This window comes from Mus pahari, chromosome 9 (genome assembly GCF_900095145.1).
Source record: "Mus pahari chromosome 9, PAHARI_EIJ_v1.1, whole genome shotgun sequence".
NCBI classification, from domain to species: domain Eukaryota; kingdom Metazoa; phylum Chordata; class Mammalia; order Rodentia; family Muridae; genus Mus; species Mus pahari.
Genome location: NC_034598.1, coordinates 84,608,462 through 84,627,377, shown reverse-complemented (window position 1 = coordinate 84,627,377; position 18,916 = coordinate 84,608,462). Strand labels below are relative to the sequence as shown.

The 18,916-nt window shown below is 41.4% G+C and overlaps 1 protein-coding gene across 10 annotated transcripts in view; it reads left to right on the top strand.

Annotated features, from left to right (window-relative positions):
- Anks1b (ankyrin repeat and sterile alpha motif domain containing 1B) overlaps positions 1-18,916 on the top strand; it is a 1,029,892-nt gene that overhangs the window by 407,668 nt on the left and 603,308 nt on the right. For all 10 annotated transcript variants that reach the window (XM_021205751.2, XM_029542211.1, XM_029542206.1 and 7 more), the window contains exon 12: positions 9,011-9,191. In XM_021205751.2, the coding sequence (XP_021061410.1) occupies positions 9,011-9,191 (181 nt within the window). The remainder of the gene's footprint in view (positions 1-9,010; positions 9,192-18,916) is intronic.

The following is an 18,916-nucleotide window of genomic DNA, read 5'->3' as shown; positions in this document are numbered from 1 at the left end:
TTAGTATGTCTCTAGAAGGACCCTTCATACTGATTTCCATGGTGGCTACATACTTTCCCCACAATGTGTAAGGATTCCTTTTTAAGAAATAACTTTGACAGTATTTGTAGTTATGGGTCATTTCAAAAATACTTTGGGGACATTCTAAAGCTGAAGACAAAACAAATTCTGTACCTAAAAATGCCTTAAAAATGTTTCTTTTCTTTTGGGTCCTATGATTCATCTCCTGAGCTGAGAACAGGGCTTGGCACAGCTGTTGAACAAGCTGATAGCAATATAGTAAATGAAGCTCTCCGATGCTTCCAGGATATACAACCCAAAAAGCTTAGCGAGGTCCAACAGAGCCACTTGTGAGAGAGAAAGCCACGGCACCATAGGGGAATGCCCAGTCAGCATAGGCATGAATAAATGTTTCATCAAGGTAACAAATGCATAAACACACTCTACATTCAGAAACATATTCTATGGCAAATTAACATTTCACATTAGTGCACAGACCAGGAACGCTGGCACAATAGCCTGTCATCATCTGGAGAACATGTCTGTGACTAACTCTTACCATGTATTATTTACTCAGAAGGCCCTAGTTTGATTAAGGCCCTCAAAATAAAATACACTGTTTGCTCATTTTTAATCATCTGATCGCTTCCCACAAAGTACTTATGAAAACACCTTGTCGTATGGAGACGCTGGGCCAGTGGGTAGGTGTCAGAAAGTTTGTCATCTTCATGTAGCTCTATTTCATTTATTTAATATATATTAAATAACCTGTTAATGTCTAATAAATTATTTATTCATATAAATAAGAATTAGTGTCACAACTAATTTTCTGCTAGTCTGTAGTCTTTCCTGAGAACTCACTCCGAACCTTGCTGCCTCCTGTCTGACTTCTTTAATATAACTATTGACTTTTGCTAGAGTCATTTTGTCTCTGCACTGACACCAGTGTGCTCCCCTAGATCTGCTTGATATTTGGTTGAGAGGGTGTCTTCAACCCTTCATAATTAAATTAGGCAATTTCAAATTCTTTAAAATCAACTTAAATTTAAATAGGAGGATTTTTCTTATGTAACAGCCCTATTAGTTTAAATAATTTGAAAAAATAATAGAGGAAAGATAAAACAGATCTTTGAAGCATAAGGAAAATTCGGAAAGAAATATTGAATTACCTATTCAGGAATTCCTGCTCATTTCTGTCATAAGCAATGTCATGTATATGGTCTGCCATAATGGCATGCGCTTCCTAATGTTCTATAGAATACATTCCTCTGGAGTCCAACTTCTTGAGTTCTTTGTATATATTGGATATTAGCCCCCTATCAAATTTAGGACTGGTGAAGATCTTTTCCCAATCTGGTGGTTGCCTTTTGGTCTTATTAATAGTGTGTTTTGCCTTATAGAAGCTTTGCAATTTTATGAGGTCCCTTTTGTCAATTCTTGATCTTACAGCACAAGCCATTGGTATTCGGTTCAGGAATCTTTCCCCTGTACCAATATCTTTGAGGTTCTTCCCCACTTTCTCCTCTATAAGTTGCAGTGTCTCTGGTTTTATGTGGAGTTCTTGATCCACTTAGACTTGAGCTTTGTACAAGGAAATAAGAATGGATCAATTACAATTCTTCTACATGCTAACTGCCAGTTGACCCAAGTCAACTGAGGAATATCGAATGGTTGAGAAGCACCTAAAAAAATGTTCAACATTCTTAATCATCAGGGAAATGCAAATCAAAACAACCCTGAGATTCCACCTCACACCAGTCAGAATGGCTAAGATCAGAAATTCAGGTGACAGCAGATGCTGGCGAGGATGTGGAGAAAGAGGAACACTCCTCCATTGCTGGTGGGACTACAAGATGGTACAAACACTCTGGAAATCAGTTTGGCAGTTCCTCAGAAAATTGGACATAGTTCTACCAGAAGATCCAGCAATACCACTCCTGGGCATATACCTAGAAAATGCTCCAACATGTAATAAGGACACATGCTCCACTATGTTCATAGCAGCCTTATTTATAATAGCCAGAAGCTAGAAAGAACCCAGTTGTCCTTCCACAGAAGAATGGATACAGAAAATATGGTACATTTACACAATGGAGTACTACTCAGTTATTAAAAACAATGAGTTTATGAAATTCTAAGACAAATGGATGGATCTGGAGGTTATCATCTTGAGTGAGGTAACCCACTCACAAAAGAACACACATGATATGCACTCACTGATAAGTGGATATTAGCCCAGAAGCTCAGAATCCTTCTTAGAAGGGGGAACAAAATACCCATGGAAGGAGCTTCAGAGACAAAGTTCGAAGCAGAGACTGAAGGAACGACCATCTAGAGGCTGCCCCACTTGGGGATCCAGCCCCTAAACAACCACCAAACCCAGACACTATTGCAGATGCCAATAGGAGCCTGCTGACAGGAGCCTGATATAACTGTCTCCTTAGGGGCTCTGCCAGTGCCTGGCAAATACAAAAGTGGATGCTCACAATCATCCATTGAACAGAGCTCAAGGTCCCCAATGAAGGAGCTAGAGAAAGTACTCAAGGAGCTGAAGGGGTCTGAAGCCCCATAGGAAGAACATCAATATGAACTAATCAGTACCCTCAGAGCTCCTTAGAACTAAACCCACCAATGAAAGAAAACACATGGTGGGACATGTGACTCTATCTGTATATGTAGATGAGGATGACCTAGCTGGTCATCAATGGGAGGAGAGGCCCTAGGTCCTGTGAAGGTTCGATTGGGAATGTGAGTGGGTGGGTTGGGGAGCAGGGAGAGAAGGGAGGGGATAGGGGATTTTTTGGAGGGCAAACTAGAAAAGAGGATAACATTTGAAATGTAAATAAAGAAAATATCTAAAAAATATATACAAAGGCAGAAATTTAAAAAAAGAATATATTCCTCTTGCATCTTTGTGTACCACAATATTCCTATAATAGGTCCTGACTGGTGAAGATAATCAAAAATAAGTGTGACAGATACACATCACCCTCGCCATGATAATAGTCAATTCACACATTGGTTCATTTAAGCAGTTCTTGGCTGAGATGGGTCTGGCTTCATTGGGGTACACCAAATGAACCACACTGGCATGTTCTGTGCTTGGATTTGTCTAACTAATGCTTTTATATCTGAATTTGTTTTGCTATGTGGTCTGTGGGGTAATAGAACATATGCTTTGGGTATAACGCTTAGCTTTCCTGTCACAGCCTTAACATATAAAGTAAGGTTCTCACCTGCTGCCCTCCACTAAGCCTGATGCTCTACCTGCCTAATAACTATCCCCTTGCATGCCAGGAATGGCTCAATAATCCCTGTGCTGTGAAAGGACTCATGCCTGAGGAACCAAGGCATGCAGTGACAGATACAAAGCACCTTGTAGTGAGCTTGCATGAAAAAGGTCTTGTTCATCTCCTTTAGGAAGTGGATTCAACTTTTTCATGTTGTGCTGGGACCACAATGCTACACTGTGAGTCCTGCATCTCGAGGGTCTTCCAGTGTCTTCTATGTCAACAGTTCCCAGACATAATTTTAATAACTCTTTTGCAAAGGGGGATGCACGAGCTGTCTCTGTAGAAGACCAGAAAGTAAAATAAAGTAAGGCAATATATCTTTGGTGGTCCCACGGTTTCTATGGCAACTACTGACTCTGTCAGTATAACAGAAACCAGCCGTGGGCGGTACACTAATGAACGGACCTGGCCAGGTTCAGGAGAGCTGTTTGTGCTTCGTGACAGTTCTCACGTGTCAATAAAAACTTCTGTGGCTTTTATTTTTTTTCCCAACTCTTAAACAGCTGAAAAATGATTTTATCTCCCAGGCTTTACAAAAAGTTGTCAGCCTGAATTTGGCCCCCCCAGCTGTAATTTCATGTGTTTTAGAAGGAAATAGGTGTTTGGGAAGCAGGAGCTATGAGCGCTGGGCCACTAGAGAGAGAAATGTCATACAGAGGGGGTACCACGGAGAACGTGGCTCAGTTGATGCAGTTGGTGGGTTCCATCAGTAATTTCACTGAACTTATAAAAAGCCCTCCTTGGACTGAGAAGCTCAGCAGAGTCCCACTTATATAGTTAAGAAATTAGACTGGACCCATATTCAAATCTATTCAATGTTCTCAGTGGCCAATTTTATTATCACTACCATTTATCATTTATTCTCGTAGCTGTAATACTATGATCTTGAGTGAATCATTTTTTTCTCTCTCTCAGCCATTGCATTCTGTGATTATTAATGTAGGGATGCTTATCTAACAGCATCTCCCAGGATCTCCAACGTCTAGCGTGAAGGAGGTTTGCTTTAGCTTTTCATGAAGCCCAATGTGAGGTGCTTGACCTTTCAAGTTACAAATATATTGTCTGGACACTGAGGTTACAGAAAGTTCACTCCTACTGATTGGCAGTTGCCCCCATAGGCCATGAGACTCAAACCACATAGGATAAGAGGTGTTATGTGGCCATGGTTGTATTGCACACTAAAGCATGTCTGAATTGGTTTATTTGAGTGTGGGTTGCCAAATGTTTTCTCCGAAGGGTCAGGCAGCAAGTATTTAAGCATTGTTAGTAGTGTGACCTTTTAATTTACTTATTTATATAATTATTCAGTGCTCCCAATATAACATAGCATCAGCCATGAACAATGAGCAAATGAATAGACAGTCGAATGATATTTCTGAAGCAAGAAGGAAGGCCAATTTGGCCCAAAGGTCGTGATCCCATAGTGTGCTGACCACAATCTCAGAACATCACTAATAAATACTTGTTTTCCATCAACTTCCTTGCTTAGGAACCTTTGGGCAATGGCTACCTCTTTAGTGTGTACCAGCTAGTTGTATAGTCTGTAGTCAATTCAGAGGAAGTAGGTAAGACCAAGGCCAGACAGTCTCTGCTCAGTGGTTTCTCCTTTGGAGGTTCTCTTACCCTGTCTTCTAGCCTCAACATGCTTTCTCTGATGCTATATTTCAGAGTGAGGTAATAGGTCCTGACTCAAATATAAAACAAGGTGTATTATATAGATTTGTGTTAGTATGAACATGTGTTGAATAGTCTACACTGGGTAACTTTAGCATACAAATATATATTTCATGCACTTCTGGTATAGATCTTAAAACATTTGTGTTTCCCACAAAATTATATGTCTGTTGATATTCACTAAACTGAGAAGTCTGTCAATGTAGGCTTCTTACTCAAAATCAACTGCCACAGCCTATCAGATGCCAAGTCCCAAAGAGTTAAGTACATTACAAACTTCCAAAAACACAGTTTCCCAACCTAATCACTACCGCTTTTACCATAGGACCCTTCAATGTTGTGGTTCGAATTGTACAGCTTCCTGACTGGTTTCCCTTCCTCTGCTTTGACTCAGACCAATTCATTCTTTAAATCCTAAAACAAGTTTACTAAAATAATGTCATAAATAAGAAGCACTCGTCCTTGACAGGATAGGCTGAAAGAAGCTGGGGAGAAGGACGATCCTGTAGGAGGACCAGCAGTCTCAATTAATCTGGACCTCCGAGATCTCTCAAACTAAACAGACAGCATACACCAGCTGATATGAGGTCCCCAACACATATATAGTAGAGGACTTCCAGGTCTGTGGTCATTCAGAGATGATGCACCTAACCTTCAAGAGACTGGAGGCCCTAGGGAGTTTAGAGGTCAGGTGGGATGGGGGAGGGGTGGGGGCATCCATGTGGAGACAAGGGGAGGTGAGAGGAGGTGTGGGATGTGGAGCAGTCGGAGGGTGGATGGGGTGAGGGCGGGGAATAAAATACAGAGTGTAAAAAATGAATTAACTTATAAAATAAAAAAGTGAAAAATATTTGGAATGATGAGCAAAATCTCCTTCGTGACAATATGAGACCTGTATGCATTGGTTTCTGCAGTTCCCAATATTTCACTTCCTGAACTCAAAACAACTTTCACATACTTTGCGTGATACTTCATAGTAAACCACGCAGAGTTTTGACCTTTCTTTCTCTTTATGTGTACATATGTGTATAAATATGTGCATGTGTGTTGAATGTATATGTGTACTTGTGTGTATAAGTATGTGTGTGACTCTAGCGCGCGCATGCGCGCGCGCGCGCGCGTGTGTGTGTGTGTGTGTGTGTGTGTGTGTGTGTGAGAGAGAGAGAGAGAGAGAGAGAGAGAGAGAGAGAGAGAGAGAGAGAGAGAGAGNAGAGAGAGAGAGAGAGAGAGAGAGAGAGAGAGAGAGAGAGAGAGAGAGAGAGAGAGCGAGCACTACTTCTCCTTCCCCAAGATTCCACTCAGGTGTGAGTCACCTCCCAGGAGAGCTTTTCTGGTACCCTCCCTAAGGTCGTGGCTCTCCGGTGGCCTCCAGGATTTCATGTTCCCTCCCTGCATCTCCTTTATATACTACACTGTCTCTTCCCCCATGCAGCATTTCTCCTCCCACTGAAGAGCTATAATGTCACTTTTTTATTGCCATTGCAGCACGTGCCATGGTCTCTGCAATTAAGTGTTCACTCAGCAATATTTGTAGGATGAATTAATGCAGCAAAATTAGCCTATTTGTCTTCCTAATTGCATAACAACTTGTGTTTCGATGCAATTAAAATTGTGGACAACTGAGGTTTAGAAACATATACTTAAGAAACATTTAGATGGAGATCGTATGCATCAGTATTCTCGACCTTTAGAGGGCTCATGGGAAAGAACATTAGCAGGAAAGCAGTCTTGCCTGTGTATAAAGGGAAACAAAACACAATACAAAGCAACAAAACAAAATCCTGACTGATGGACATATCTGCTTCCGTTAGCGTCCCTGTAATAGCTTGTGCCTCTTTAATGGCTTTCATGGAGTGTAGTGGAAAGGACACTGAATGTGAAACTGAAATTCAGTAGCCCCAAGGGCAGATATTTCATGAGAAACCAAGCCCGACATTAAATCCTCATCATTTATACTTGCAAAGCAACTGAATCTTGTGTGGGCACTAATCTGAATTCTGTTATTGAATTCTGTCATAATAATAAATGATGTGCATGCTCCTATATAACAATATTGTGCCTCTCAAGCTTTTTAAAAAGTAAAATGATGAAAGAATAAAGCATCCCATGCCTTCTACATATTTTTAGATATTTACTTTAAAAAGTAAAGCACAATGACATGCAAGAGACAGTGTTGGACTTTCTACAAGAAAATGATCTCTGAAGTGATCATTTAGTCACTTGTGATTGATATTACCTAACATTTCAGAGCAATAAAAAGACCAATAAACCAAAGGTTATTTTGCTATGAGAAAAAGTGAATTATAATCCCAGCACCTAGGAGCAGAGTTGGAGGCCAGCCTGGTCTGCAGAGTGAGTTTCAGAACAGTCAGGGTTACATAATAGCAAGACCCTGCCTTGCTCTGCCTGGCTTTGTATCTCACCAAGCTGTGAGAGGTCTGTCCACTTCCCTCATGCACAGTGACGGAAGAGACCAAACTTGCCTGGAGAACCCTGAATGTTTTCATAAAAGGTGAAGCCCTGGTTTCAGACATCAGGCAGTTCCCAGAGCAACTCAAGCATTTGACTCCTGCTGAACATGCCTGATGAAGGAGAGCACAGCCTGCTCTGTATCAAAGCATACTTCTTTACTACAGTAGACACAATGATGTGCAAGAGACACAGTGTTGGACTTTCTATAAGCAAATGATCTCTGAAGTGATCATTTAGTCACTTGTGATTGATATTACCAAACATTGCAGACCAATAAACCAAAGGTTATTGTACTATAAAGAAAGCGAATTATAATAAACTTTATTGAATGAAACTTACACTTACTCTCCTATATATTTCACTTATATAAATAAGAATATTTTAAAAAAAGTCGAGCATGGGCTGTTTTTTGGAAAATGTACATAGATCTGAGGGCCAAATGATTGAAGTTTTTCTACAGTACAGTGTTCTAAGCTTTAGTAGGCTGTAAGAATGGGAAAATGATTAATACTGTTTTAGAAAAAAAAAACTCAGAAGGCTCCTATAGGGAGTAATCCGTGACTGACAGAGCATATAGATTACATCTGCAATAGCTCCATGATTTTAACTTTTATGTTTAAATTGACTTTTCTTGCTATTTAGGGATTAATTAAAATCCCTAAAAAAGAAAATCAAAGTTCACTACAAATACCAAGTAGATTCTTAGATCCTAGACAATGTTCCCTATAACTTTACTTAATTCTCATGATTTAATTCCAACATATGTTACTTGGGGATGATATCTAATGCCACCAATTCCTTGGCCTATATAAAGAATCAAAACATGGAACTGCCTTAATTATGCTTCAACATTGCAGGGACCTTTTGTTATTAGATTCGGTATCCTCAGGGTCTAGCAAATGGCAGATGTTTAATAAATGTTAGTTGAATCAAAGGTGACTTAAAGTTGCAACTTTCAAGATTGATTATTATTGTTTGAATTTGTGATCTTCCGTGAAAATCAAATAGCCTGTAGTATTATACCAACTGTGCCATAACATTTTTAATGCTAACTTTTCATTATCATCAACTGATTAATTAGTGTCTAGCAAGTAATTAGTAATTACTAGCAAGTGTACTGTACTTTACTTGCTAGTTTTAGGTCAGCTTGATATAAACTAGAGTCCTTAGAGAGGAGGGGAGCCTCAATTGAGAAAATACATCCTTAAGATTGGGCTGAAAGCAATCCTATCGGGCCTTTTCTCAATTGGCGATTGATGTGGGTGAATCCAGCCCATTGTGGGTGGGGCCTCCCCTGGACTGGTAGTCCTGGGTTCTTTCAGAAAGCAGGCTGAGCAAGCCATGATGATAAGCAAGCCAGTAAGCAGCATCCCTCCATAACCTCTGTATCAGCTCCTGCCTCCACGTTCCTGCCCTGATTGAGTTCCTGCCCTCACTGCTTTGGATGGTAAACTGTTTGATGGGTGTGTGAATGAAATTAACCTTTCCATCCTTAAGTTGCTTAGACAGTGGGGTAGGGTTAAAGGCAAGTGGGATTGTATTAATACTCTTGTCATGCTTGTTTATTTTAGCCAAAACAGCGAACATCTATTGTGTCTTCTCTGGATTTCCAGCGAATGAATCATAACCAAGAATACTTTGAAATCAGCACATCTACAGGGTGTGCCAGCTTTACTTCCAGCCCGCCAGTTAGCCCGCCCACCTCTTCTGTGGAAACCACAGAAGTCAAGAAGCAGGGAGCTGACCACGCAGGTAAAACCGTTCACTTTACGCGGGTATACTTTTGAGCTTTAATAACGCCTTTATGGTCTGTGGGGATTAAGAGAAATCTTTATACAAAGTTTATTTCTGGTTCATGTTATATGTAGTTTAGGGTGCCCAGATTTTTGTCATGGCACAGGTATAATATTGGTTTCAGTACATTGATAGCCTTCCCAATGTTAACATCAATAGAACAATTTAATACTATTATGGGCGTAAAATAACCAAAGATCTGGAAATGCTCTCCCACAGTTTTACCAGCTAATCATCACACGGGCCCATGGTTCACAGCTGCTGTGAGACTAAAGAACTCTCATTAAAGATATCTGGTAAGGCTGAGCCAGATGCTGTCACTAAGGTAGATGTCTTTACCTGCTGAAACCCAGGCAAACTTGGGAACAGGGAAATAAGTACCACCCTGTCAGACTCACTGTGTTAATGTCCCTTGGAGAAGAATGAGCTCACAGCTACCTGGTAAGGCTGAGGGACATCCTACTGAGGACAGGGACCTGAATGGTTCTCCCTCCTCTGTCTAATTCACACTAAACACACTCTAGAAGTCATAATCTGACCTTTCGAGGCAGTCAGATTGGTGTTTATAAAATGTAAATCAAAGCACGCCGTTGCTGTGTTTAAAGTGTGCCAGGGCACTCAGACCCTTGTCATGGCCAATGAAGCCAACAGTCATCTGGTTTCCAACTCAACCTTGAATTTAACCTTGAGCAGATCCACCCAGGCGTTCTTTCCCCCGGCATCTGGTTCAGGGAATTTGACACTCTAGTTCTTCCCACCTGCAGCCTCTGTCTTTTAATGTGTATGTAGGGGATTGAGCATCATTTAGGTTTTGCCTTGCATGCAGTGTCTTCACACAATCTTCAGATTGTACTCAAATCTCAATATGGTGAGAATCATGGTAAGAAAGAAGCAAAAGTGAATAAAACCACTCCGATAATAATAAAAGGTGGTGATACTTAGTGTTCTGTTTTAGGCTTTTTAGTTATACCAGCTTATCTTGATCTTTGGATGAGTGTATGAAGGGAATTCAGACACAAAGAAGACAAATAACAGCCGCCCATCCAAACAATGCTAGCACTCAAACCCAGTGCCAACATTCATGTCCCCAACTTCTTTTTTGTTTTGAAAGCATTGAAAAGTCTTTATTTCCTCTGAAAATTCCCTGTTACACTCTACAAATTATTATACATTCATGCCTTTTTAAATGCACATTGACTCTGGTGACATGTGAAGGAGGACAGGCTAGCTCTATAGTCCAGGCTAGCCTCACACTCATGGTCCTCCCTCAGCTCCCTACATGCTGTGATTACAGGTGTGCAGCACCACACGAGGCTTGCTCCAGTCACTTCTATCAAATCTTTTCTTTCTTCAGTGGTTTTTACCAATATGTAAAATGATGCCAGTAACATGTTTGTTTAGCTACTATCTTTTCTCTTGTTTCTAGAACTCTTGAGGTACTTGGGTCTAGTATCCTGTAGGCCCTGAAGTCAGGCTGCCCAAATTGATTACTAATTGTGGGACAGGCTTGGGGTTTTGGTGCTACAGCATTTCTTCTGTACAAAATTAAACGAACAAGGAACTGATTAGGTTTCCTTAGCCTATAGTGGGACACTGCTTATAAAGCAGTGATTAGCATAATGTCCTATCAGGTGCTAAGTTAGTGCTCAATAAATACTAGTAACTGTGAACAGCAGTAGCAAGAATTCTCATTCCCTCTGCTGGCTCCTCAAGTGTCACACTCAATCAATGAGTATGTACTGTTTTGCATATAACCGATGCAGTTTTATAGGATGAGAGATTCTGGTATGCCTTCTATAGAGAAATGGCATATGGACCTTGGAAAGAACTCTAGGTGTATAATTATTATTCAACCATCACTTACTTAAATGCTCAGTTCTAGATTTTAAAGCCACCCCCCTCCAAAAGGGAGAGGTTGGCAAGGATTTTTAAGGAAAAGCTTTACCAGCTTTGTTTCATTTGGAGCACAAAAATGGTTTTAAGGGTTTGACTTTGGTCAGTTATCTTTCGAGGTAGATAGAGATTTTTACTTGGTGTCCTTCTTCTTTTATTTATTATTTATTTTTTTGTTTGTTTTCATTATAAGACAGAGTAGTACGTGTAGCATCTAAGCTCTGGCCACCAAGCAGAGAGGGTAAGATCTCATATTTACTCCATCATCTAAAATGTCCAGAGCAGTTGTTAGCATCAGGATGCCTTCCTGTCTGACCTTCAGCAGAGCCAAAACCTAAGCTTCAGCTGATGAAATGGCTTCCAGTGGCATTGCCGTGGCTTTCCAATGCCATGGTCAACTGAGCAATTTATCACAGTCTTTGCAGTAGATTGGAGTTCTGTAATAATGTGTAAGGACCAGGTTGATTTGCTGTAAAAAGTAAAATGTTGTTTCATGGTTGTTTATGGGATGGATCCCCAAGTGGGGCAGTCTCTGGGTGATCATTCCTTTAGTCTCTGCCCCGAACTTTGTCTCTGTAACTCCTTCCATAGGTATTTTGTTCCCCCTTCTAAGAAGGATTCTGAGCTTCTGGGCTAATATCCACTTATCAGTGAGTGCATATCATGTGTGTTCTTTTGTGATTGGGTTACCTCACTCACAGGAGCCTTAATATAGCAGTCTCCTGAGGGCCTCTGCCAGTGCCTGGCAAATACAGAGGTGGATGCTCACAAACATCCATTAGACAGAGCACAAGGTCCTTAATGAAGGAGGTAGAGAAAGTACCCAAGGAGCTGAAGAGGTTTGAAGCCCCATAGGAGGAACAACAATATGAACTAACCAGTGCCCCCAGAACTCCTTGGAACTATACCACCAATCAAAGAAAACACATGGTGGAACTTGTAGCTCTAGCTGCATATGTAGCAGAGGATGTCCTATGGGAGGAGAGGCCCTTGGTCCTGTGAAGGTTCTATTCCCCAGTATAGGTGAATGCCAGGACTGGGAATGGGAGTGGGTGGGTTGCAGAGCAGGGGGAGGAGGCAGGGGATAAGGGATTTTCAGAGGAGAAACTAGGAAATGTAAATAAAGAAAATATCTAATAAAAAAGTAAAATGTTAAAAATTTTAAGATAGACTGGCTTTATTTTTTTTTTTTTTGATCTACTTGAAATAGTCGTGGTTTATATTATCTTACAGATATAGTTAATGTGTTACACTTTGGACTTAAGATCCATCCTTTGCAGACACACTACATGGCATATTTTGACAGAGAACGCCTTTGTGTGAGTTCCATCCTGGATTTCCTCAGTATTAATCATCAACTCACTTTTTTTTTTCATCCTTTAGTTTGCTCTTCTAAAAATGGTGATTTCATTCTTGGTTATCTGTGTTAATATATGGGTTTACTTAGGTGAATTTATTTTGTAAACTATAGAAACCAATATTATTTACCATTTTCAGTTTTTATCTTTCCTTTTAATATGTTTTCTTGAAATCTACAAAGTTTTAATACAGAAGAGATTTCTGGAGCCTTTTCTTGACTTTGAAGAATAATTTAATTAATATTATATGAACAGTTCATTTTGTAAATGATTGTACAATAAATTCATCTTGACAAAATGATATTTAATAGAACAAGAGCTAATATAACTTTAGAAGCTGGTTTCAAAACTCTAGGTGAACCAACAGATTTCTTTTGAGAGGCAACCATTTAAAAGCATCCTCAACTGTGATTAAAGCTTCAACTTAGAAATCATCAAACAAGGCTGAAAAGAAAAGCTTTGAGGGAATCTTATGGGTAAAAAAAATCTCATTTAACTGGAAGGATTAATGTTGATGTGCAGAAAGTGGACTTGAGGTGAGGATGGATGTGGGGAGAAGCTGGCATCAGTGAAGAAGGAAGGACCAGACCACACTGGGGTAATTGACTGACATGCAAAGGGGCAGAATGAGCTCAATAAAGGGTCTGCATTTCCTTTTTCTTCCTTTTTTTTTTCTTTTTTCCCTGAAATGATCTTCCTTTCTTTCTTTATAAAAATTTTATTTAATATTATTTTTCACATTCCAGATTTTATCTCCTTCCAGGTCCACCCTCTGACTGTTTCACATTCCATACCTCCTCCGCCAACCCCATGTCTCCAAAAGGATGTACCCCAACCCACATCCCACCAGACTTCCCCACTCCCTGAGGCCTCCAGTCTCTTGAAGGTTAGGTGCATCTTTGACTCAACCCAGACCCGGCAGTCCTCTGCTGTATATGTGTTGGGGGCCTCATATCAGTTGGTGTATGATGCCTGGTTGGTGGTCTAGTGTCTGAGAGATCTCAGGGGTCCAGGTTAATTGAGACTGCTGGTCCTCCTACAGGATCGCCCTCCTCCTCAGCTTCTTCCAGCTTTTCCCTAATTTAACCACAGGGGGCAGCAGCTTCTGTCCATTGGTTGCTTGTAAATATCTGCATCTGACTCTTTCAGCTGCTTGTTGGGTCTTTCAGAGGGCAGTCATGATAGATCCCTTTTTGTGAGTGCTCCATAGCCTCAGTAATAGTGTCAGGCCTTAGGACCTCCCCCTGAGCTGGATCCCACTTTGGACCTGCCACTGGACCTCCTTTTTCTCAGGCTCTTGTCCCTGCAGTTCTTTCAGACAGGAACAATTCTGGGTCAGAGTTTTTGACTGTGGGATGGCAACCCCATCTCTCCACTTGATGCCCTGTCTTTCTACTGAAGGTGGTCTCTACAAGTTCCCACTCCCCACTGTAAGGCATTTTCTATCTTAAGCAGATGAGCCAAATGAATTTCTTGAAATGTAATGTCTTCAGGTAAGAAGATATGCTTAAAGGGCCATTTCTTTTGAAGACTGTCTTTTCCTTGGAAAGAAGAGTCACGCCTCTGACTACTCTACTGAGTCTGGACTATGATGTTCAGTAGAAGGCCAGTGTGCAGCATCAAGTAGGGTGAATGGAGACATAAACTGAGATCAAAGTAGAGAAGGGAGAGGGAAACAGAGGCACTTTGGACATATTGTTAACATAAATTCAACAAAATTTCGTAGAGAAGTAAATGGGGGCACTGCGGGGGAAAAAAGTATTACGGATGCCTTTAATATGTCAGAAACATCGATAAGAATGAGCTTGCTCTCTTCTGACGTATAAGAAACTGAGGGAAGCCATTCGGGAATCCATCCCATCATCAGCCACCAAACCTAGATACTAATGCTCATGCCAGCAAGATTCTGCTGAAGGGACCCTGATATAGCGACCTCTTGTGAGGCTATGCCAGTGCCTGGCAAACACCGAAGTGGATGCCCACAGCCAGCTATTGGATGGAACACAGGGTCCCCAATGGAGGAGCTAGAGAAAGTACCCAAGGACCTGAAGGGGGCTGCAACCCTGTAGGTGGAACAACAATATGAACTAACCAGTACCCCCTGAGCTTGTGTCTCTAGCTGCATATGTAGCAGAAGATGGCCTAATTGGCCATCACTGGGAATAGAGGCCCCTTGGTCTTGCAAACTTTATATGACCCAGCACAAGGGAAGGCCTGGGCCATGTAGTGGGAGTGGGTGGGTAGGGGAGCAGGGGCGGGAGGGGGGGTATAGGGAACTTTCGGGATAGCATTTGAAATGTAAATAAAGAATAATAATAATAATAATAATAAAAGAAACTGGGGGAAGGAGTGGATTTAGGAAACAAATTGAATATCTGGTGTTAATTTTACCTCTAGGTGTCTATCAAATATTTTTAAAAGATAGGCTAAGTAGACAGCTGAATGTCCAAGGGAAAGGTGGAAATGTGACCATCATTATATAGATGAGTGGCTCTGAACCTTCTTAATGCTGTGACCCTTTGATACAGCTTCTCATGTTGTGGTGTCCCTAACCCAACATTTATTTTGTTGCTTTTTTATAACTGTAATTTTGCAACTGTTATGAATCATAACTGTTACGAATCAGGTATTTAGCTGATATTCAGGATATCTGATAATGTGAGCCCTGTGAAAGAGTCATTCAACCCCAAAGGGGTTTGTGACTCACAGGATGAGAACCACTGATACATATGATGTTGAGTGTATGTAAGGAAGGAAGACTAAAACTGAGCAATGTGGAGGGTGGGATAAAAGGAAGCACTGACAAAGGACACAAAGAAGGCGCCACACCATCCTTGACCAGGCGGGCACTGGAGTCTGGAGTTAAGTGACAGAAAATATCACAAAGGAAAGAGTGTGAGGCCATGGAGATGACATGATAGTAGATTCCTGCCTCATCATGAGCATGAGGATACAAGTGCAGATCCCCAACGCACACTGAAAAGCTGAGGATGGTTGTTTTAGACATCTGTAATGCCAGTACTGGGGTGGGAAACAGAGACAGGCAGATCCCTGGAGCTTGGCCAACCTGGCTCATCATTCGCTATGGTTTCAGTGAAAGATTAAAAAAAAGTAAGGTGGAAAGTGGTAGTAGAAGACATATGGTATCACCTCTGCTCTCCATGTATTCATACTACACACACACACACACACACACACACACACACAGCATGTAAGAAGTAGAAGATGGTGGTGAAGGAGGAAGAGGAGATGGAGGAGGAGGAAGAGGCGGGGAGAAAGAGGATCTGCAGAAGAGGAGGAAGAAGAAACTTGATGAACTGGCTCTGTTAGGCATAGCCCTTACATGGACTAGGATGAGGAATAGTTACTTGTGGATTTAGCAGTATAGATGTCACTGATGACCTCGATAAGACCAACTTGATCAGAACTAATAGAGAAAATATCCACATAATGTACAAGGGAAAACAAGAGGTAAGACCTTAAAGAAAGCAAGTATAGACCATTATTAGTCTTTACGGAGAATTATTTCCAAAGGAAAATTTAAGTTCTGCTGAAGGAGGAGAGACAGGGAAAGGCTTGTCAAATAAGTGGAAAGGCTGATTCTAGATAGGAGGATGTTTCCAACAGGCAAGATGTTTGGGGTATGTGTAAAATTCTAGCAAGGGGCATCCACACAGCAATCTACAGAAAATCCGCTAATTTGTATTTTCTCTATTAAGCAGAAGGTAGTAGCTCCAACTGCGAAGAGAGACAGTGAAAGTATAGCATTTGAAAAGAGCTCAAGTAGGTGCTTAGGAGAAAAGAGGCATGGAGTGACCCCACCCCCACCCCCAACCAAAGGAAAGGCCTAATAGATGCTTGTGATCACAAATCACAAACAAAATACTGTTCTGTGCTTTCTCCGGCCTGGGTCAGCAGGAGAACACAAGTGCAGAAAACCCAAAGAGATGAACTTTACACAGGTTGTGGACTGGCTGTATGGTTATGCTGAAGTGACGGAGGAGCAAGGACATGAGGGTGAAAGAGTGTCATTTTGACTGCAGAATTTGCATGGAGAAGAGAAGGAACAACCAAGAGACAAATGACAGTTAAAACTCAGTGGTCACATTGAGCTGAAGCTTCCGTGAGGGACAGAGACTCCTACAGTGAAGATTAAAGACGAGAGATGGAATGAAGGGGGCGGTGTCTGCAGTGGGACTGGGCATGAACCCAGGAATGACTCGATTTTAAGACCATGGAAGTAAGCACTGGGGTTAGCCTGTGCTCCTCCAAATATTGTCTAACATTACGTCAGTATGATTTCCTGGAGAAAACACTTGGTGTGAAGGACCATACCTATATATACTTTAGTCTCCATTCAAAACATTTGGCATACTGTCCATTTGTTCAGTAAGTTATGAACCTATCCCACTTTTCCTTGAGGGTTGACAATTCTGCTCCCTGATCTCTGGAGTACTACTGAGATGGGACATTCTTGCATGTTTATTCCCCAGGAGTACCCTCTGCTCTTGTCCATCACGCATCATATGAGCACTTCCCTAACCAGAGAGCCCATCTCCTTAGCTACTTCAGTCCTTGAGGTAGCCTTAGTGGCATCAGTGTGTACTCTTCTCCCCTCTATGCCCCCCATTATCATGGATTTCTTTTTAATATTGGTAAGTGTGGGATTTAAATGGTGGAAGTTTGGATCTATTTTGAAGGTAGAGATAACATATTTTTGGTGTTTGGATGCGAGATTTGATAAAATGAAAAGAACAAAAGATAAGATTCAAGGACTTCAGATCTTTTTAAACCACTGAAAGGATGGAGTTGACCATAGTTGAAATGGGGAAAACTCAGTTTGGTCATTTCCATCTACACTTGGATAACAAAGGAGCTAAGTTGAGTAGATTGTTAAGACAGCGGTTTGTCAGTGCGCTGAGGCAGAGTGTGAGAAACCATGCAATAATTGTATGCTCATTAAAAAGCAAAAGGTTAAAAAAAAAAAGATCAAAAGATCAAGAAACGGCGGCTTAGCCATATGATGGTGGTTCCAAAGTTTGAGTTTCTCAGTAAGAAGGCACCCGATAGGTCTGTTGTAGATTCTGGGGAGGCAGGGAGACAAGAAGGACAAATCATGTCAGAATCTCCTGTCTTCTAGAAAACTGAATCCAGAAAGCTCTTTCTATATAAAGCACTTCATGAATTACCACCTTCGCAGGAGCACCTGCCAGGCAAGTCAGACGTCCTGGGTAACTAATTGCTTCCAGTTCTGTTGTAGTTTCAAACCATCTACCTCCTGCTGGAGAAAGCTGACTGGAAAGGGGATTGTTTTTTAAGGTAGAAAAGTGCCTCCTTCCAAATGGAAGGAAAAAACAAAACCAAAAGTCATCAGGTACTCAGCAGCGTGGGATGGCTTTCTGCAGAGAGGACACACTGGAGAAATAAAATCAGGATGGAGAGGGTGGCAAGAGCTCTCCCACTGGTTAGGGACTATCAGAGAGGCAGGCAAAGACCTTCCTTCTAATTAGTTCGCAGGAATGTGAAATAGAGCCCCGGAAGTCAAGACCTAGTTATTACAGCTGCTTCTGGCCGCAGCTTGTGGAGGGACACTTTGGCCCCAAGATGACAATGAAATCAAGGACAACAGAGAAGATCTTTAAGTTCCGATCTAAGATTCAGTGTGGAAGTTAAGAATTTATGAGGGTGATGTATAATTTATGTGTTTGGGACATCCAAAAAAAAATCCAGTATGTTTTTAATGCTTTAACAAATCTATACATATATAAAGTACTGTGATCATAATTACCCCATTATCTTCTGCTTTCAGCTCTCACATCTTTCTTTCATTCTTGCCAACTCTCCCACCAACTCCCTAACCCACTATGCTTCATTAGGGTTGCTTGCTAGGGTGTGAGTGGTAGTATTTACTTGAGTCAGGACAACTCAACAGTGGCTATATAACTGAAACATGCGACTCTTCCTCCCTCAGCCCCTTAGGGATAGGGGGACCTCATGAGCATTCCTCACAACTACCGTCTGTGGTGGACTGTGATGGGTCCAGTCTTGTGACTACTACTTGTATCTACTATATCTGTGAGTTCAGTGCAAGAGCTATGTCAACTCCATAAGACAGTGTCTTATTATACTACCCATCTCTTCATCTTCTGGCTCTTCCATTCTTTCTACCTTCTGTCCTGAGTTAGTCCACAGGCCTTGGAGTGGGTGGTACAGACATCCTCCTTAGGGATGTGCGCCCATCCATCTCTCCCTCGATCTCATTACTGTGACCTTTTATGAGGCTGCCCTTACTACCAATCACCATCAAAAGGAGCCTCTCTGACCAAGGCTGAGAATATCACTCATCTATGAGAGAAAACATGGATATTTGTACGGTGGCTTGACAGCATGTCCATTTTGCACAGCAGTAGTGAAAACTAGTAGAGTTTAAGT